Below are 21,683 nucleotides of genomic sequence, written 5' to 3' on the forward strand. Positions count from 1 at the left end.
TAGTACAGGTATATATTGCGAGGACTCAGTAAATATTTGTTGAATGAATAATTAAATGAATAGCCAGGAGACATAGCTTCCTTCTTCAAAATTAACAGATGTAGACAAAACACAAAGCTCTCCATTCCCATCTCCAGTTTATTATTTCTTATGTAAACATATAGGATAGTTACATCCAAGGAAAAAGGGCAGAGATTTTCTTTTACACCAAAGTAACAACTACCATTCCTAGATCTTTTACACATAAATGCAGTAAATGAACAGGCAGAACTCAAACACACTGCATTTTTTCCATCATGAGAAAGACAAACAACTAAAAGTGAATGTTTTAAATGAATACATTTGACACTTTACTTTGCCATACCTGCATTTTAAAAAAGACTCCATTTTCCTGAAACTGTTTAGACACATCATGCAAACAGACACACTCCTAGGAATGTTTTGAGATCATTCGATGCTACTGAACAAGAATAAATAATAATAAATAATAGCCATCACTTTCACAAAACACCCCTTCCCCGCAAACAAAAATCTCAAAGTGCTTACAAAATATTTCACAAGAATCTTACAAGGCAAACATAAAACTTAAAACATAGTTCAACCATAGTTTTTTTCAAACATCAAAGATAGCAGATATCAATTCCTAAAAAACCAAAAACTATTCTTTTACCCTCCCCTCCCATCTCCATCCCTCCCCCACAAAATCTCATCCTAGGAAGCAAAAATAAGAAAAGTACTTCAATCACAAACTATTTCTGAAAGAGGAATATTTTCATGCCTACCAATGGCCAATCATAGGTCAAATGGGAAAGAAAATTAAGCGTGGAGTTACCATGTTCTCCAGTGGAAGAAAAACCCTATTTAGAAAAATTCTGTCTCCAATGGAGTACTCAAAAAGCAACATTCATAAAGACATAAAATTCTCCTCTCTTGCTTTCCCCTCTTCTCTGTTCTTAGGAACTCAGGAAGATTTAAATACAAAATCATAGAATTTTAGACCTGAAAATGATCTTACAAATTATCAAGATCAAAGTTATTATTTTACATATAAATTTAAGAAAAGCTCAAAGAGAGGTGACCTGCCCCATGTCACTAACTAGTGACCTAGGGGTCATGAAGTTGGTTTTCTTATCAAATATGAGAGCTAGATTCTTTAAAGTCTCTCCCAGAGTTAAAATTCTATGGAGAATTTTTCACAAAAGTATCACAAAAAGGATATTTAACATTTATAACAATCAGCATGTGACTCATCACAAAATTCTTATAAATGGTACAAAGTATATTACCTTTTAAAATATGCAAGGGTTTCAACAGAAACTAAATATGGCAGAAATTCTACATAAAGCTGAGGTGAGTAGAGGAGGGATAAAACATCTTGAAAGTAAGATATATCCAGTCAGGCTTCTTTAGTAAAAGTGGTTCCTGTGTTTTAGAGAATATGATTTGTCCTGCAATATATTTGAATCTTTGTTATGACAACAAAAATAGTTTTGTGTTATATGTAGACAGGAATATTGGGGAGTGAGAGCTTATAACACAATCTGAAATATTACTCTCAGTAAAATAACCATACATCAGGGTTTTGATTATGGCACATTTCTGGAATAAAGAATAAAACTCTAGGAATGGTTAGGATTTTTATCAACATGTAGTGAATGAAAATTGCAATAATGTAAATGAAAAAAGTTATTATTAATAATTAAGAGAATACTAATAGCTGCCCATGTTTAAACTGTTCATCTAGTGACAGCAAGAAAACTAATATATATTGCCAATTCAAAATAAAAAAAGGAATGAACTGTTGATATACACAACATGGATAAATCTCAAAGGCATTAGGCTGGGTGAAAAAAGCATCAAAAGGGAACATCCTGTAAGATTACACTTAGGACATTCCAGAAAAGGCAAAATTATAGTGATAGAGAACTGTTGCTAGGGTTTAGAGCTAGGAGTAGGACTACAAAGGGGCAGAATAAGGGAGTTTTGGGGGGTGATGGAATGTTCTGTATCCTGATTGCAGTGGTAGATGCAGAAATCTATTCATGTGTTAAAATTCATAGAACTGTACACCAGAAACAAAGGTCAATTTTACTATATGTTAACTAAAAATAAAATAAATTTAAAAAACAGTAGAACAAATATCTTTCATAAAGTTGGGATTTCTAAGAAAAGTAATTTTTCAGAGCTTTGTGCCAATGATATAATTTTACTGGCCATAAAATTATTAAATGCAACTGTATTAAATAAAATCAGGAAACTAGGATCCAATTAATCATTTCTAAAATATATATACTAACAACTCATGGAAATATTATTTTAAGGAATATTAGCCCATAGTAGAAAATTCTGCTACTGCCAAGTGACAATGAATTGTGTTCCTTTACAGTTTAAACCAACAGGTACCTTGGTGTTTAGTTCAGAATCCAATAGCAGTTGGTTAAAAAAAAAATTCACTAGTCTTATCTGTTCTTAAAGTGACTAATAATGGATAACTGTGTTTTTAAATTTATTTTCTCTTTCCATTATCCGAACTCATTAAAGTTATTATATGGTTGGATTTTACATGTATATCAATTATCTAGAGACTCAAAATCAGCATCTGGAAATACTGCTGGATGCTCTGTCACTAGAACCAAGAATATTTTAAGAGAGGAACACTATATCTCTAGGTACACCACTGGGACTTATATATAATGTATGAGATAAGACAGCATCCCATCAGTTTTATCATGTCTCCCACACTTTGGAACTGATAGAAGTTTGGAAAGAATACCATGTGTAGGCAGACCAGAAAGAAGACCAAAAGATGGCGGGGAAATGCAATATTACAAATGCTGCATTTCTATAGAATGACTTGCCTAACAGAATGATATAAGGCTTACATAACAAGGTGTGATTCTAATTATAGGACAGTTTGCCTTTTGAGATCATGCCTGGGTAGTTTTTCACCACTGCTTCTGCCATGGACAGAGGTTAAATGCTTTTTGAGGGCAGATTTGTGCTTGAAATCCATGTCACAACAGTGGCACTTATATGGTCGATCCCCACTGTGTATGTTCAAGTGGTCCTGAAGTGTGCTTTTAGCAGTAAATGTCTTCAAGCACACTGTACACTGAAAGGGCCTTATGCCCATGTGCCCTCGAATGTGCCGGTTGAGATTTTTCTTCTGTGTAAATGTTTTCCCGCACTGTAAGCACAAGAACAGTTTATGCATCTTAAGGTGGCGCAAATAGTTTTCAACGTGAAGAAATCCTCGAGGACACCTAGGGCACTGGTGCCTCAGTGAATAAGCATCATCCAGATTCTGAATCTCATGCACTGTACCGTGACTTCGTTCGGTATTCTCACAAAATAAGCCCTGATCTTGATTTCCAGGAACTTCTGCCACTCCACTCTCAACCGTAGAATTGATCAGTGAATGCTGTGTTTCAGAGAAATACATGCTTGCTTTTGAAGAGGTACAAGGCTGTGAAAACTGCCCATTTTCTACACCAGCAGTACTGATAGATTCCACATGGAGGATACAAATTTCATTGTCTTTAAAACCTATACCTACTGAAGACAGCTCTGGCGACTTCATTTCCTTTCTCTCTGATGTCAAGCTCTCTACTGTAGACTGTAAAGCATTGCTTTCCTCTTCTTTAACATGGAAATCTATGTTTACAGGACTATCTTCTGAAATTTCAATTATCTCACAGTCTTTATCCAAATTTTCTTCTTCATTCTTAACATCAGGATCAGAAGATTGACACAGGTCATTATGTTGATTGTTGTTTTTCATAGAAAGATCAATTTCCAGATAATTTGACAAGGCTTCTGTGCACTTTTCCACAATGTGAACCATCTGAAGGTAACTAGCAGCAGTCAAGTATTTCAAAAGCTCTTTCCTTTTAACTTCAAGTGCTCCAGTATAGCAAGAGAGCAACAATTTTCTGCCAACTTCTGCACTCTGCAAGATGGTGATTCTGACATGTTTTGACTGTGTGAGTAAAAACTGATCTCTCATGAAAGTGGAACAAGCAGCTAAAATCACCTTGTGCCCCTGGAACTCAGTGTCATTAATATAAATTGACACATCACAAAATAAATTCTGCTGTCTCAAGAGATTCATTTTCTGCAAGACTACATCTCCTTGCTGTTCAAACTGGAAGTGTAGAACATCAGACTCAGCAGCCATGGTCACAATCTAAGCAAAATAAAACACAAACATTGACGTATGGATAGGGAATGCTTTCCTACCGTAAAAAAAAACAAAAAATCACAAACCTGAATTAGGTAAAAGAAGACTCAAATTCTAATCTGGATGCTAAGAGTGAACCCCTATGCCACTATCTCAAAACCCAGAAAATTAAATGCATTTCTCTATGATCTCGTCCCACATTTTACATATTTTTGTTACAGCACTTATTACACAGAATTGTACTTAATGGTTTCTGTATTTGTCTCCTTGGCTAAATTTTATGTGCCTTGTGGTCAAGGACACTGCTAACGCCCACCACTAAGTGGATTTAACAGTTTCCCAAATTAGAAACCTTAATGTAATCTCCCAAGTTCCTACTCCACATCACTACTGCAGGTGCTCATTCTGTTCACCTGGACCATTGCAATGTCTTCCAACAGGTCTCCTTGATACTACACTCTCTTATATTCCAAACTACCCTCCTGAGTGCCACCAAAATTAACAAATTTCAAAACTTTTCTTTTTTCTTCTCTCCTGCTTTAAATCCGCCATTGCTCTCCTCTACCTCCAGCACAGCCTAACCTTCTTAGCAAATACAAGATCCTTCGTGATTTGGCCCTAACCGCCTTTATGGCTTTATCTTAATTCTCTTTTTTATCGAAGCTCTTTTCATATTTAGATTTTCACCATTGCCTAGACAAGAAGACCCGAATACACCTTTGCACGTTACATTCCCGCTTCCAGTTCTTTTTTCCAGCTAGTGATTTGGCTCCCTTAAGGCCCAAATCAAATAAGACTTCTGTGACTCCTCCCCCTGTCTCCCCCACAGTCAGCTGCTTCCAGAGCACCACGAAATGGTGCCTGGTTCATCTGAGTTCCTGCAGCGAACGCAGAGGCCAGTGCAGAGCAGGGGCAGGTTGGAGAACATCTGTTGAACTGAATTCGGATCCCAGGTGGCCTGGAAGATCCTTCAGTGAGCCACACGGGTCTTCCGGAGCCAAGCCTGCCAGGACCAAGGCCCTGTTAGCCAGGTGGTTGCAGGGCCAGTCTAGCCACTCCCGGGCCGCGCCGAGCTGCCCTTCTCCTCCTCAGGCTTCCCCATCTGCCCGCGTCTCCAGCGCGCTCACTCACCGACTCAGAACACCAGAGCCGAGATTTCCGCGGCAGCGACGGCGCGGGCCGGAAGGTGGACTTAGCCTGGGAGGAAACACATCCGGTGTCAACTAGCTTTATTCCTCCCTGGGGCGGGCTGGGCGTCCCGGAAGGACATCCTGAGACATTCTCCCTTCATCGCTCCCCCCGCTCCTGGATGCCAGAGAGGCACACAGATTCCGGCGAATCTCATCTCTCCTGTCCCAGTTTCGGCACGCGAGGTGTTCCCATTCGTGAGTTCTCCTCCACATCCGAATCGGAGACGGGTTGTGAAGTTGGGTTACAGCACGTCCGTCAGAGTACCCAGCGCCGGGACTCCTGGGAGGCCTGCACGGATGATTATGGGCCGGGTCCTCTCCTCACTGGGCCATCTACAATTGAAAAGGTGGCGGAGGAAAGAAGAGACTGCCATAGGATCAGTATTCCAGATTGCCCCATCAGGATCTGGCCCCAACCTGTGGATCTCATTTCACCACTCAGTCTGTCGCTTCCGCCCCGCCGCCTCCTTCTCCTCTCCACTCCTTAGTTCTCGGGCAGACCTAGGCCTTCTATCTAAACTCGTGGCCCGGCCGTTTCCTGCAATATGCCCTATCCCTCCTCCCACTTATCCTTCAAAATCCCATTCATACATCTCATCATCCCTGAAGCCACCCTGAACTGCCCCTGAATTAGTTGATTCCCAGTTGGGAGCTTGTAAACCCTTGGGCTGCTTTCACGGTTGCAATTATTTTACCTGTATTGAAATCTGTGTCCCATCTAAGCAGAGGTTATTTAGGGCAGTGATCTTAGCTTTCCCAAAATCTACCACTTAGTAGGCAGCAAGTATTTGCCAAATGAAGGAATTTCAGCCAATTCTTAAAAGCAGTTGCTTTACCCCTTCAGTCAACATGTTCTCGTGTAACTAACCCTAGTCACAATTTCTGGTTAACCCACATTTTCTTCTGAAGCCAAGTTCAGTGTGCTTGATTAATGTGTGTTTTAAAGAATAGGAGTGAAGAAGGCATTTCTGTATTCAAATTAAAGCAAATGAAAAGGAAAGCAGGAGGGGAGAGAAAATAAACCACTGACACCAGAGCTTTAACTGTCACACTTTTATTAAGGAAACTTCCCCATAATAAGTGAAGAGGTAGTTCATAGTATGTCTAACATACAACAGATTTAGAACAGCTATTCACCAGCTGAAATAAAATGTTCTAAGTTGTTTGTTTAGGACAATATTTTAAAAGTAGTGACACTGGTCACCCTCCATTTATAGAACTTCTAATAAAGAAACTAAAACAAATTAAAACCACATCTGATTTACCTCAGAGTCACTTCAGTTTGGAGTTTGTCTTTAAAATTAAATAATAAATAAATAAATGACTGTGACACAGTAATTTTTTTAAAACCAAACTATGATAAAAAGAGTTCTCTCTCTTTTTTAGTTATCCTGGGGATCCATAAAATACAAATGCTGATGACTAAGGTTTTAAAAAAATCTTCCCTCTACAGGAATATGACTAGTTTTGAAAGTCATCTTCCCCTATAAAACGTATTTGTTATCAGTAACTTGACCACTTTGCAATATAATCTAGGAAACATGTATAAACAAAGAAGGAGAAAAGTCAAGTCCCACCAAATTAAGAAAATGTCTCACAGAAACAGAACACCTCTCCAGCCAAGAAATGGAGGAGACTGTAAATCAATTCAGTGGTTTGCAGTTGCAAAAGGTGAGAACTAGACATTTTACTGATACGGAACCATCAAGATGCTGATTTTAGTGATCAAAGAAAGCAAGGCAGTTTTCTTTATTATTCCTAGTATAAAATCAAATTGACACCTTATCTCACTAAGACCACATGAGACTGTAAGCTCCATGAGGGGAGGGACCATAGCAATCTTACCTTCATATCCTCAGTATCTAGCATAGTACCTGGCAACAGTAGGTGCTCAACAAATGTTTCTTGAATGACTGAATGAACCCAGAAATAGTCTCTAACCAAAGAGACCAATCTTATTTGAACCCATGCTTTTCAGTCTTCAAACCAGTAACAAAACAAGACATGAATGTAAGCAAAGGAAGCACTCCAACTTGACATTTCCCTGTGATGAAATGATGTTCGGAGAAAATATTGAAATGTTTAACATGTTAGTGTCTCACTGCTGCATAGAATTGGTACTCTTTGGCTGGATCATATAAAAATTAGAATGCTAGGAAACATCATTAGACCATATGATGAGTGATGATAGGCATAAGATACCTATTAGTCTTTTTGCTCAATTGTATTCTCATTTTAAATCTTTTAACAAAAAGTAGAAATTATACCTCAAATCAGATTCACATGTAAATGCATCAAATTATAACAACTTGAAGAATTCCCTCTGACTACTCAAGTTAAACCTAATTTTTGGTTTCAGTACATGCATTCTCATAGCTCAAAAATAACAACAGAAAATCCTGATGGAAACTAAATAAACACTGCTTCCAGACAAAATCAGTTTCATATTTGGATCCTTCTCACATTATTCTTATTTATCCTTTCCCTCCCTAACCAACACCCAGCAAATCAGTCACTTGCTTAGGAAGAATGTAATATTTATTCTAACCAAAAAATAATTAACTAACAAAAATAAATCCTTCTGTGATATTTTGTTTGCAAAATCCAGGCTGTCTCAGAAAGCCTACAGGGATTCACAAAGGTGGAGCACAAACTAGGAGCTTTTTGCTAATGTATTCTTGATCATGTACTAAATCTTTTTAAGCCAAGGGACATTAGCTCATATTTAGTCACTCAACTACTTTGGCCAACCTTGGCCAGGCCACCTCTTTGGGCTTTGAATATCCCAATCAAAAAAAAAGAGGTGGAGTAAATGATCTCTTAAGATTCTCTAAAGATTCTAACACTCCTATTACCAAAATCTAACTCATGGGTCAGAAACTAATAAGACTCAAAATCTTATTTCTGAACTATATATAATGTGCTTTAGGAAAAACAGTTTGGAACAATATGGAACAGTCTTTCATACTGGAAGATCAACTTTGTATTAGTGATTTATCAAAGGTGGCAAGGTGGGACTGTGTACCTTCATAGGAACATCGAATGCAAAAACCTGATTGCTCCTTCTGTGACCCACTTTTTTCATCCATTTTAGAAATTAAGGTACATGAGGAAATGAGAATTCAGAGGCTATTACGGTACACTGGACAAAACTCTGAAGGCCAAACTCACCTTTCTGATGGCTAACGTCTAAAACAAAGCCCAGAAACTCCCAAATCGCTCCTTTTTAGAGAGACCATTACACTTGAGCACGTTTTAAGTGTGCGTGGAGTAATCCTGACTTCAAAAGCATCAACAAGTTACATATTAATTATAAGCATTGGCTTCTTTTTGGGAAAATCTCCCATGTAAGTACTGTTGTACAACTGTACTTCTATCCTTTGTTGATGATGCTCCTCATGGTGATTCCTAACTTTTTGTCTGCAGGTGTCGCTGAAAAGATTGTATTCTGGTCTATGTGAACATGAAGTTGGGCCATAATGCTGTTGAAAAGAGTACAGAACCCAAAGTACTACTTTATAACCAGCTCCAAGACAAGTACAAATGGTAGGAAATAGATTCATTCATTTATCAGACATAGATGAATTATCAATAGGCACCACAAGTTCTATCACATATTCAGGCCAATAGCAATATCACCTTATATCTCAGCCTATTTTCTGCCAAAGAAAAATATTATTCACTTCTCTTAGCATAGCATCTACTAGTGGAGTGTAGGTGATGTTATTAACTTGTTGGTACCTTCAGAATGTGCCCGGTGAAAAGCCTAAAATAGTGTCAGTCTAAGACATAAGTCAATGTTAGGTAGACAAATGGAATAACTCCTTGGGAAAGGAAAACAGACATCACAGGATAAATAATTCAAAACAGAAAATGGGAGAGGGCAAAAGGAAGGCAAGACCACTTCAAGTGGCAAGTTGCCTGGTCTGTTAGTGCTTTGACTCACCCCTACAACATGCACAGAGGCTTTGGAGAAGTCAAACTAGCAAAATCACTCCTAAAAACACTGAGACTATTGCCACAGTTTCAGTCAGTTCTAGTTGTGAGCATAAAGCCCCTACTCAATTCACACAAGTACTATCATTCCTTAAGTTCAGGACAGCTTGGGCCAGTTTACCTGCATCCAGGACCTGTGTTGCATCAGGTTGTGGCTGACAACCTTTAGAGTCTGTGACTGTTGTACATGCAAAAGAATCAAAATCCACTGTGAGGTCTTGCACATTTCTTTCATTGGCATTATCAAAGCTGTTTTTGCCATGCAGCTGTTTAAGGTGTTTCCTCAAAACTGGCTTATGTGCAAAAACCATGTCACAATAGTTACACTTATGGGGCTTATCTCCACTGTGAAGGTTAAGATGATCCTGTAAGGAACACTTCTGAGAAAAGGTTTTCCCACAGATCTTACACTGGAAAGGTTTAATGCCGGCATGCACACGCATGTGTCGATGAAGGTTGCCTTTCTGAGTAAAAGTCTTGCCGCAGAGTAGACACATAAAGAGTTTGTGCATTTTTAAATGGTTGGCGTAGTTCTCCAGGTGACGAAACACCCTGGTACACTTTGGGCACTGGTGATGCCACTGTAGGCCTTTGTCTACACCTCGAATATTAGGCCCAAAGACATCTTTTGAGGCCATGATGATGTTATCACTGCCTGTGTAAGAGAGGGCATAATTGTGGAGATGGTTTTGTTCTATTTCACTTACTCTGTTTTCCACAGTTGAATTTATCAGGGAGTGCTGGGGCTCTGATGAATGTAAAGCAGTGGGTTCAGAAGAAATAAACTGGTTCTGATCTTTTTTACTTCTAACCTCTGATACATCCCCAATAGATTCTACCTTAACAATCTGAATATCACTGTCCTCCATATCCATACTGTCTTCAGATGGATGAATACAAGGTGAGTCCTGCTTTGGAGAGCCTCTGGCATCTCCCTGTTGTTCTTTTGACTGGGGAGAAGCACTCTGCGGTTCACATCCCTCTTTACTATCCATTGGTTGTTTTGGCTTTATAAACTTCCACAGGGCCTGCGTGCACCGTTCTACAATGTGGCTCATCTGAAGAAAACTCGCAGCAGTCAAGTAATTTACCAGTTCCATCTCAGGGAATTCCAGCACACCACTATAACAGGATAAAAGCAATTGTCTCCCCACTTCGGAACTCTGTAATATGGAGATTTTCACCTCTCTGGAATCATTCAGTAAAAACTGGTCTCTTAAGAAGGGGGAACCTGCAGCAAACACAATTTTATGCCCCTGTACCTCAATATCATCTATGAGAACTGTAACATCACAAAATTTATTCTCTTCTCTTAATTTGTTCATTTTTTGTAACATTGAATCTCCATAATTTTCAAACTTGAAGTGAAGGAGATCTGATCTTTCAGACATTTTGGCAGACCTAAAGAACAGAAATGTAAAAAGGATGAATTTAAGAAAATTCAAACAATTAAGAAACCTGGATTTTCCTTCCAAAAACAAATTTGTGTTGTCATATCTCTGTATGTATCTGAATAAAATTTTCCTTGAAAGAGGAAGCTAGTATAACAGCTTTCAAAGGCTGTTAAAAATTACTCCTTACAAACATCATGTATCAATGGCACCTATGGAGTGGACTTGTATCAGTGTAAATAGCTTGGCATTCATTCAACTTTTTAAGATACTTAATACAAGAACAGTGCTTGAGTTACTCCAAGAGTGTTTTTTCACTTCTCAAATGAGAATTCTATCAGGTTTCAAAAACAAATTAAACATCCCAACAAGTAATAATGAAGTAACTATTTTCTTTTGCGTGATACCGTGAATCTGCTTCTTTAAAGACAAAACACTCTTTTCCTCTGTTTGGTATTTTAAAGAACTGTAGTGACACTGCTTGCCCCATTCCTGGGTAAACTTTCTTCTGTTTAAACTGATGTGAATTTATTCATACAAGTATTTCTGCGATAAAATGAAAGTCACAGACCTAAAGGGACAACATTTAGACAGTGTCAAAGGCACAGGTCTTTGTCCTGTGCATTTTGGACAAATCTAAATTCTCTCTTGAGAAACATTTCTTGATATAGAAAGTAAATAAAATATTTGATATAGAAAAACCAGATGAGCCACATGGTGGGAATCTGAGTAGGAGTCAAGTGGATCTCATTAATCCCTACTAGATTCTGTTCTTCTTTCTTTATCCCTATTTACCCATCAGTACTCATCAACTGGACTACCAGAACTGATTCAGAAATGTTACTTGGCTTCCAGCTTCTATTCCCTCTAATCCAACTTCTACACCACCACATGTCATCTTCCAACAACACAGATCTGATTATATCCAATCCTGCCTAAAATCCTCCCATGACTTCCCACTGTCTCCTGGCTGAAGACTAACCTCTTAAGCATAAACTAAGTAAACCCAATAATAATTAAAGTAAACACTGGCATAACCCATTCAACCAGAGAGAAGGTGTCTTGGCCAAAATTCTCTGCATATTTGTCTCTTTATATAGCAATTCCTGTGGAGAAAGCCCCCATGTTCTGATTCCATACTCTCCAAATTATTGTCTGTTAACTTGGCTTTTCATGTGTCTCTCTAAAAGGAAAGATGAATTAGCCACACCAACATGGTAATTCCAGTTCACCAGTCATTGTAAAAGTAATACACTGGCACTCTCTGTCTATATACCAGTCTTCTGTGAGATCTACCCTTGAGAAATAGCTCTACAATCACAGTGCATCAATAAGTTCACCTTAAACTTTGTGCATTCATCAACTCTGTAGTTGAGAATCACTAATACAACTAGCTGCTCTTGGCCACATCTGGACCCTGAAGCTTAATCTTTATAATCTTATCTTCTATAATACTGACTTGCAAAGGCTCACAGAACACCAGCTCCTGAAGGGAGAGTTCGGGTCTTACTCATATTACTCAGTGCCTGGTGCATGCAAGCACTCTATTGACTCCAAGCCTTAGCACAGTTATTCCGTTAGTCTAGAACACTACTCCTATGCAATTCTGACTCCTTTATTTCCTTGGAGAGGCCCTTCCCTAACCCTATAGACTGTAAGAGTTGTCTCTACTGAGCCCATAGTACAATACTATCATAACACTCAAAATACTTTATTAAATACTTGCTCCTTCCCCTGTAAACTGCAAGCTTCATGGCATTACAGGGAAACATCTCCATCCTATTCCATGGAGCTGATGCTGGGAACCCGCATCTTCTAGGGGAAAACACTTTTTCCTTTTGCTTCAAATTCTACTTACTGCAGCTACCTCCATTCCTGGTCAAACTCCCTTCTGTTCAAACTGGTGTGTATTCTCATCACCTAATATTGTACTAAACACATGGCAGGTGCTCAGTTTGCATTTGTTGGACCTATAGGATTCATTTGACAGTGGTAAGAAGGAAGAATTGCTGTTAGGAAGACCAGCTCAGTGTCTGCAGAAGCATTACAGGTCTGAGGCCATGAGAGCCTAGAAAGGAACGAAAATGGGAAAAGGAGTAAGGAAAAATTACAAAAGATTTCAAAGAACTTGGTAACTGACTGGATACAGAGAATGAAAAAAAGGAATGTATATAGGTTCTAAACTTAGGAGTTCAGCTGAATGAAACTGTCATTGAAAGAGAGGTGAAATTTAGGAGGGGAAACCAGTATGGCACAGGTATATTAACAAAAATATATATTCACAAATTATAAGCTTTTCCCTTGTATGGCATTCTGAATGTACACATAATGAATAATCATAATAAAGATGAGAGAGGAGGGATATAGAGAAACAAATTTAGCATCAGAGAAAAGATGGTGAATATCAAATAAAAGGGAAAAATCTAGGAGATACAGGGAATATATCAGTAAAAAAAAAGCAGCAAAACTGTATTATCACTGGTCAATTTTAGCAATTACAGTACCTTAATATGTTCATTCTGGAAATGGTGAAATGTCCTAATTTATAATCAGAAGTCATAAAAATGACTGTTGTTTCAAGTGGCCGAACAAAAGGGGCATTCTTTTTTAGAGTTTAGCTTGTCCTAAATCTACTCTCAGGTCAGTATTTTCCTACTTATGCCCCAAAATGAGCATTAATCGCTTCCATCTGTAGTATGACAGTACTCACAATGCTTTAGACAACATTATCCTCAGGGATAATTGTTCCCTGAAGCTCCAAAGAGGAGGAGCTGGAGTTGAGTTTCATTTACTTCCTACCTATCAGTCTCAAGAAACTTACCAATGGAAGCAGCCAAACAGGTATCCCAGGAAAGTGCTTGCTTTGATTTGTCTGTAGTAGTCCAAGAATGTGAGGAACATTTATTCTGTTTATTTTAAGAAATTTTCCCTAATATGTGTCAGCCCACTCTACTGTCTCCCTTTGATAAACTCTTATTTCCAGGCCACAAAGTTTATCCCTTAATTGTTTCCTGTCACTAGTTTCTCTTTCCGATAGGCTGTTAGTTATTTGAGGTCAAGGATCAACTGTTACTTTTTACACAGCTCGTTCAACAAAAACCAGCAGAATAATTAACTCTTAATGTTCCCTATGAAATTATTATTGAGGTAAGGTAGAGATGTTATTCATTATCACGATATTCTCCTTTGAGTGTCCTGGGGACAGTTTCTTTCTACAGTTTGTTTACAAAACAGTTTTGATAATACAAAACCAAATTTTAAACAAACATTTTTTTTTTTACTTTTAAAATTTTCAAAATAAAAAGGAATAATTGTATTTCTTATGAACTGGCTTACTTTTATTTAAAAATAAGAGAAATGATAGCTAATCTTTACTGAATCCTTGCTATGTAGCACATATAGTACTAAGTGCTTTACCTAAATTGACCCACTACCCTCAAAATCCCTATGAGATAGGATTTATTATCATCCTCACTTTGCATATGAGGAAACTCAAGCTTGGAGAACATAAATAACTTGTTCAACTCAAGAGAGGTGGGAAGTGTTAAGTGTTAGAGTTGGAACTTGTGTCCAAGCTGTGTGATGCCAAAATCCACGTATGAAAAACTAGGCTAGCTGAGGTTTTATCTTATGGATAATGTTAACTGTGTAACTGTTCAGATTTCCCTCCTCATATCTATTTAGCTGGATACTTATGATTTATATGGTTTTGTGTATTTAGTTATGCTTCAATAAAAGGTTTATGTTTAAAAACAAAAAGTACAACTTAAAGCCAAATTTGTGTCGTCTAGAGGATTTTAATAGTAAGCCATTTATATATTAGTCATATTCCTGATTGCATTTATTCCCTTATCCTTGTTTTAGCTTCCTTTCTCACCTATTTTATGTTATTTTTCCACCTTCTGTGTATTTGTAGTCTGAAACTTAATGCCATTTGCAAATAAAACAGAGAATAAAAATTATGAATATATTTAATTTTCAGAATCCCCAACTGTAGTTAACTTCTGAGCGTAGTAGTAATTATTCATAATTTTCATAAAAATCATTCACATAATTCCAGATTGTAGCAGAGCTTCGAGTAACTGAAAGAAAGTAAAGAACTGATCAGGTAGAATAGAGACTTGGTCACTATATTCTGTTGATTCTTTCCACAGAATGATTTCGAAATTCTCTCTCTCTATTCTTACTATCATTGCCAAGGTTCAGGTTCTTATCATCTATTGCCTAGGTTACTGCGATTAAATCTGAATACTGTGGAGTTTCTATTGGCCAGTTTTGAATGACCCATTTCTCAAATGTCAATGTAATAGGAATATTCTCACTTAAGATCACTTTCTCTTTCTTTATATTTACACAATTCTCTCATAATTATTTCCATAACAAATGTGCCAACTGATTTGAAAATTCCCCTTTGTTCAAACAGGAGTAATCAAAAACGATCAGTGAATATTCTAGTTTAGCCAACGTTTACTGCTGTGCTATGGGCAGGGAGAAAATACCTTTTCTTATCTCAAATGCCTCTAATAACTACTGATAAGGAAAACTTGGCTATTCTGTATAATAAACTCCCAGGCTGTGTGTCAGTCTGTTTCCTCCTCTACCTCATAAAAGTACCTTTATCTTTCAACTTATCTCTCAAAACTACTTGGAAATCTTTCTTTGTCTCTCATTAACACCATACACCATTCTTCAAAGAGGCTGTAATATACTACAGCTTTTCTGTCTATCAATCCTCAATCCTTTTCTTCTTTTGGGTAACTTTCATGACGCTAAGTTCTCCAAGTTCTCACTCTTTTGTTTTGTTTTTACTTATAATTGTAAATAATATATACGGAAATATATTGTTCCTAGAAAGTTTTTTAACATTATAAAGTAGAAGTCCCCTTTCCCAATTGCCTTCCACTCAGTACTCAGTTTGTTCTAAGTTTGGTCCTTCATGCCTCTCTCTCCTCCTATTTTAAAAACAATACTTCAGGGCTGGCCCTGTGGCGTACCAGTTAAGTGCCCATGCTCCGCTGCTGGAGGCCCGGGTTGGGATTCTCGGTGCGCACCATGCACCGCTCCTCAGGCCATGCTGTGGCGGCGACCCACATAAAGTGGAGCAAGATGGGCACGGATGTTAGCTCAGGGCCAGTCTTCCTCGTCAAAAAAAAAAAAAAAAGAGGAGGATTGGCATGGATGTTAGCTCAGGGCTGATCTTCTTCACCAAAAACAAAACAAAACAAAACAAAAACAATACTTCTATATGCTTAGCTACAGAAAATATAAAATTATGTTTCTTACACATAAACTATACACATCGTTTTGCAACTTTCCTTTTTCATTTATTGTTTTTGAGAGCTATTTATGTTGAATAAATATAGATCTAGTTCATTCTTTTTAAGCTGTCGTACATAAGTGGGCAAGTTATTTAACTACTGGCCTCAATTCTTCCACCATTCTTTTGCTGGTCTGTTCCTCAAGGGTTCACTAATTTTGTAAAGGTAAGTACATCCTTCAAAGCTTAGTCCTTGTTTTTTTTTTTTATGTGACCTAACAAACTGAGCCCTGAGCTAACAACTGTTGCCAATCCTCCTCTTTTTGATGAGGAAGACTGGCCCTGGGCTAACATCCATGCCCATCTTCCTATACTTTATATGTGGGACGCCTGCAACAGCATGCCTTGATAAGCAGTTCATGGGGGGCCAGCCAGTGGCACAGCGGTTAAGTGCGCCCACCTCGCTGTGGTGGCCGGAGGTTTGCAGGTTTGGATCCCCGGCGTGCACTGACGCACCGCTTGTCAAGCCACGCTGTGGCCGCATCCTATAGAGGAAGGTGGGCAGGAAGGGGAAGATGTTAGCCCAGGGCCAATCTTCCTCAGCAAAAAGAGGAAGATTGGCATCAGAGGTTAGCTCAGGGCAAGTCTTCCTCACAAAAAACAAAACAAAACAAAAAAACAAAAACAGCCATGCATGGGGCCACGCCTGGAATCTGAACCTGTGAACCCTGGGCCGCGGAAGCAGAGCACGTGAACCTAACCATCATGCCACTGGGCCAGCCCCAGTCCTTGATTTTTTGCTATGTTTTTTCAAGGCTTACTTCGTCAGAAAGCTCATCTGGTTTCTCAATAATTTATTACCTTCTCTACTTAAAAAGTTCCTAAATCCCCATCCTCATGGCCAACCCTAACCAAACTTAACCTCAGTGGAAGCTACCCAAAAATACCTGCCCTAGGCTACTACTCTATCACTCGAAATACATGCTGTCTAAACTCTTGCATTGCCCAAATTCAGTAAGTCAAAAATAAAAATTTATGGGGGCCGGCCCGGTGGCGCAAGCGGTTGAGTGCACGTGCTCTGCTGCAGCGGCCCGGGCTTCGCCGGTTTGGATCCCGGGTGCGCACTGATGCACCGCTTGTCGGGCCATGCTGTGGTGGCGTCCCACGTAAAGTGGAGGAAGATGGGCATGGATGTTAGCCCACAGCCAGTCTTACTCGGCAAAACGAGAAGGACTGGCAGATGTTAGCTCAGGGCCCATCTTCCTCACAAAAAAAATAAATAAATAAAATAAAAAATAAAAATTTATGGAGAACAGCTCTGAGAACAGTGGACATGGAGGCAAGGAAATGTGTTAGTATGCTATTACTTTAACAGATCAAGATAGAAATGATGAAAGCCTGAATAGAGACAACAATGATATGGATGGAGAGAGGAAAGATTCGAGTGATTTTTTTTTTGTGTGTGAGGAAGATCAGCCCTGAGCTAACATCAGTTGCCAATCCTCCTCTTTTTTGCCAAGGAAGATTGGCCCTGGGCTAACATCCGTGCCCATCTTCCTCTAGTTTATATGGGATGCCTCCACAGCATGGCTTGACAAGCGGTGCGTCTGTGCGCGCCCGGGATCGGAACCTGTCGAGCCTGAGCCGCTGAAGCGGAGGGCACGCAGTTAACTGCTACGCCACCGGGCTGGCCCTCAATAGATATTTTAAGCAAAGGACTGATGGATTTGGTGACTAAGGTGGGGAACAAGAGAGGAAAGGTCAAGATGACTCCAAGATATTTGGTTTGAGGGACTGGGTATCTTTGACGGAGTGTCATTCAGTGAGCTACAGAACATTGGAGGGGAGGATTATCAGTCAGGTCTTAAAACATTTAGCCTGCATGACATCAAGGGGAAGATTCATTAGTTCGCTGGATATGGGTCTGAAGCTGAAGAGAAGACCTGATTATAGATAGTAAGTGATGGATGAAAGCATAACATAAATTGACCTAATTGTGAAAGAAACTGACCTAAAATGGCACAGATTGGAAGAGGATCTAAGACAGAAGGAAAGAAATAAAAAACACACATATAACACAAACATAAATTCATTATTTACCTTCTCAATCTGGATCTCCTCCCAAGCCTCTCCATTTTTTATCAATGAGCCTATCTTTGCTTAAATTTTTCCTGCTCCTTTGACTCCCATACTCAGTCACTGCTTAGTGCAGTGGTATAAAACCATGGATTCTGGAGCCATATTTCCTAGGATCAAAACTCTGCTCAACAACTTACGCTGTGTCACCTTGGGCAAGTTACTTAACCACTTCCGTGCTTCAGTTTTCCCATCTGTCTGTCAAATAGTAATATTACTTCATAGGGTTGTTATGGGAAATTAATTTTTAAAGTAGATTAAATTTAAAAATTAAGTTAATTTTTAAAAGAGCTTAGAACAGTGCCTGGAACGTGCTTTATAAGCACTTATTAGGTAAATAAACAAATAAAGCCTGTCAGTTTTCTTTGTGAAATCCTTCATATGTGGCCATTTCTCATTCTCATTTAACACCAAAGTAGTTGAGGTCTCCATTATTTCATACTCATTTCATATTTCATCACCTCATCACTCTACTAAAATTGCTTTTTAAAAGGTCACTAATGGTCTCTTAATAAAGAAATGCAACCTTTTTTTTTTTTCATTCCCCAAATGCTCTGCACGAATTGTCCCAGTGGATCCTTGTCAAAATTCTCTTCTCTTGATTTCTGGGTCTTCTTGATTGCTAGAACTCTACATTCTTATAGAACTCTACATTCTTATACTTTATCCTCTACTTCTGTTTCTGCTACTACACCAACTACTATTCACTCTAATCCCTCTTGCTGCTTCATAAATGCAACCGTTTCCTCAAAATATTCCTTCTTCTCAATAATCCCTTCCCAATGCCAACCATTCCCACGGCTTCCACCTCTATGCTGATGAGCCAAACCTTTAGCTCTAGCCACAACATTTAGGCTGAGCTGCAGATTTGCATTTCCAACTCTATACTGGACAGTTGCATGTGGCTATCCTACTAGACCTTTAATTCAACATATCCAAAAAATAAATTTGTAATCTACATTAAGCTTACGGTTTTATTGCTGATAATGGCATCAACATTCTTCAAATACCAAAGGCCCAAAACCTAGGAATCAGCTTTGGTACCTCTTTTACCCTCAACATCCAGTTTATTATGGAGTCTTGACAGTATTCACTACAGCATACTTACATTCTTTCCAATAAGCCTGTCATAAATCCATTTCTGAACTTTATTGTCCCTCACTAGGCTGATCCCATTACTCCTTCAAAAGAATCTCCAGTAAGAGTACCTAGACTTTAGCTCAAGTCCAGAAATCAGTTTATAGAAATTCCTTTTCTATTGGCTGACCTACAGAACAACATGGCTTTCTACAGTGCAAATCTGACCATACCAAGTCTCCTGCTCAAAACTCTTCAAAAACAGTCTCCTACTCAAAAACTACTCTTCAAAAACTTAAAGGTTTTAAGATTAAACCTTTCACTATTTGGACCTCAGTCTACTTTCCCAGCCTCATATCTCTTCCTATGCACAAGAGTCCTCCCATTTCCTCCTCTTCCCACACAAGTTATGCTCAGTCATTCCTTCATAGCATTGCAACTGTTTCGTGTGCATGAAAAGCTCTTCTCCACCTCAAGAAGTATAATTCAGACGTCACTTTCCTTCTTCAGCCTTCCCAGCAACTGCCACTTGGGCAGTTCATAGATATATAACAGATGCGTATACCGCAGGAGCACTTATTTGTTTATATCCGTCTCCCAAACTTGATCTGAAAATTGGAACGATATCTTACAAATTCCCAGCGCCTGGCACATCGCCAGTAATATAAAAGGTGCTGCAGCCAGAGGCTGATTTGGGGGAAACCCCGGCAAAAGGGTAACCTAGGTCAGCACTCATAGTGATTCTCGCGGGCTGGCACTGAGGCCTTGCCAGGGCCTCAGCGCTGGCACTTCTTACAAGACGCCAGAGTCCGGAGTCCAAGCCAACTGCTGGGCCCTCGGCTGGGGTCCCAGGAGGAGGTCCCTGGGGCATCCTTAGGCTCCCCACTCCAGATGCAGGGAAGGGAAAGGGGCGGGGCGCAGCGTGGGCCGGGCGAAGGGCTCCTTAAGTACCCCCGGGCCTAGGCCAGCCCCTCCGCCCCCCAGTGCAGGTCCTGGCCAATCCAGGGCCCCAAGAGGGCTCCATCTTGAGACACCCCGTACCCCTGCCCGGTGCTCCGGCCGCCTCCGCACTTACAGACCCGGGGGAAGGCCGCCTTCAGGATCCGGCACTGCCAGGAGCTCCGGCCCCTCGGGGCTCCGGGAAGGGGGAGGGGCAGAGAACCCGAGCCAAAGGGGGACCCAACGGAACCGGAAGGGCAGCCCTCGCCGGACAAAGACAACTTCCAGGTCCCATGGTCCTCTCCACCAATCGGAAGGCTCGGAGGGCGACGGGGGCTCGGAGAGGGACTTTCCGCGCTGTGGGCGGGGTGCAGACGGAGTGCCCGGGAGTTTTGCAGCAAGTGGTTCCTCCAGCTACTCCAAGATGCGGCGGCACCGTAGCGTCCGGGGCTTAGACTCAGCGCGCTTTGCGCTGTCTCAACGTCTCCTGTCGAGCTGGGCCTCGGCAGTCTGCTGCTTGCGAGGGCCTGAAGGGCGCCTCTGCGCTTAAGCCTTGGTAAGTCCCTCCCGCCTAGGGATGTGGACTGGTCTCGGGGTCCTGAAAAGCAGAAGGTTTACTCCCCTCGCTTTGGATGTTGGTGTTTCCCAGGGATCTCCTTCATTCCCATGGCTTCCGTTACCTGCAACATGCTAACCATTCACAAATCACTCTCGCCAGCCCGGACAACTGTCTTGAGCTCCAGGGCCAGCTGCCCAGAAGACATCTCCAATTGGTTGTCCCAGTGTTAAAGTACCTTTTAATTATCTCGAGTTCATCTGCAGACCTGTTTCTTATCTCCTGAAGTCCTTGTGTTGGTGAACGGTATCATCCACACAGTCTTGTGGAAGAGAAAACTTTGGTATCATGCTCGAGTTCCTTTCCTTCTTACGCATCCAATTGCTCACTGTTCTCCCAATTTCTTTTTCTTTTCTTTTTTGGGGGGAGGGAGGTTTACAGTGGTATGACACACAGTATTTCCCTCTTTTTTATCATTTCTAAGTGTAAAGTTAGGTGGCATTAAGTACATTTACGATGTTATGTAACTGTCACCACTGCTATACAGAACTTCATTCTTTAGCACGTGGATATTGTTTTTCCAGCACCATTTGTTGAAAAGACTGTTTTTTCCCCATTGAATGGTCTTGGCACTTTTGTTGAAAATCAACTGACCACACATGTGAGGATTTATTTCTAGGCTCTCTATTCTATTACATTGGACTATATGTCTGTCCTTAGGCTAGTACCATACTCTTTTAATGACTGTAGCATTGTAGGAAGTTTCAAAGTGAGGAATTATGAGTTCTCCAACTTTATTCACCTTTTTCAAGATTGTTTTGGCTATTCTGGGCCCCTTGAAATTCCATATGAATTTGAGGACTGGCTTTTACATTTTGAAAAAAAGCTGTTGTAATTTTGATAGAGATTGTGTTGAATCTGTGGATCACTTGGGGTGGAATTGCCATCTTAACAATTTTAA

At 39.9% G+C, this 21,683-nt stretch overlaps 3 protein-coding genes across 5 annotated transcripts in view; 1 reads left to right on the forward strand and 2 right to left on the reverse strand.

The window, feature by feature from the left end:
* Window positions 1-120: 120 nt before the first annotated feature.
* ZBTB6 (zinc finger and BTB domain containing 6) lies at window positions 121-5,461 on the reverse strand. Of its 2 annotated transcripts, none has more exons than XM_058523992.1 (2): window positions 5,312-5,461; window positions 121-4,186 (listed from the first exon to the last, which is right to left on the reverse strand). In XM_058523992.1, exon 2 carries the CDS (start codon window positions 4,175-4,177, stop codon window positions 2,903-2,905), a length of 1,275 nt encoding a protein of 424 aa, XP_058379975.1. In that variant the 5' UTR covers window positions 4,178-4,186; window positions 5,312-5,461; the 3' UTR covers window positions 121-2,902. The 2 variants fall into 2 exon arrangements, with proteins under 2 accessions (XP_058379975.1, XP_058379974.1); XM_058523991.1 differs by lacking the exon at window positions 5,312-5,461 and adding an exon at window positions 4,696-5,296.
* A 422-nt stretch (window positions 5,462-5,883) lies between these two features.
* Window positions 5,884-20,426, reverse strand: ZBTB26 (zinc finger and BTB domain containing 26). 2 transcript variants are annotated; one of them, XM_058523990.1, is made up of 2 exons: window positions 20,303-20,426; window positions 5,884-10,767 (listed from the first exon to the last, which is right to left on the reverse strand). In XM_058523990.1, the coding sequence occupies exon 2, from the start codon at window positions 10,755-10,757 to the stop codon at window positions 9,432-9,434; it is 1,326 nt and encodes a 441-aa protein (XP_058379973.1). In that variant the 5' UTR covers window positions 10,758-10,767; window positions 20,303-20,426; the 3' UTR covers window positions 5,884-9,431. The 2 variants fall into 2 exon arrangements, with proteins under 2 accessions (XP_058379973.1, XP_058379972.1); XM_058523989.1 differs by having other exon boundaries at window positions 20,307-20,373.
* A 142-nt stretch (window positions 20,427-20,568) lies between these two features.
* RABGAP1 (RAB GTPase activating protein 1) overlaps window positions 20,569-21,683 on the forward strand; it is a 159,525-nt gene continuing 158,410 nt past the window's right edge. The window contains exon 1 of the mRNA XM_058523986.1: window positions 20,569-20,722. The gene's annotated coding sequence lies outside the window, so the exon portion shown is untranslated. The remainder of the gene's footprint in view (window positions 20,723-21,683) is intronic.

The sequence above is a fragment of the Diceros bicornis genome, chromosome 28 (genome assembly GCF_020826845.1).
Source record: "Diceros bicornis minor isolate mBicDic1 chromosome 28, mDicBic1.mat.cur, whole genome shotgun sequence".
In the NCBI taxonomy this organism is placed as follows: domain Eukaryota; kingdom Metazoa; phylum Chordata; class Mammalia; order Perissodactyla; family Rhinocerotidae; genus Diceros; species Diceros bicornis.

Excerpts from the sequence above, each read along its gene's own strand:
- ZBTB6 (XM_058523992.1), bottom strand. The coding sequence starts at position 4,177 with ATGGCTGCTGAGTCTGATGTTCTACACTTCCAGTTTGAACAGCAAGGA.
- ZBTB26 (XM_058523990.1), bottom strand. The coding sequence starts at position 10,757 with ATGTCTGAAAGATCAGATCTCCTTCACTTCAAGTTTGAAAATTATGGA.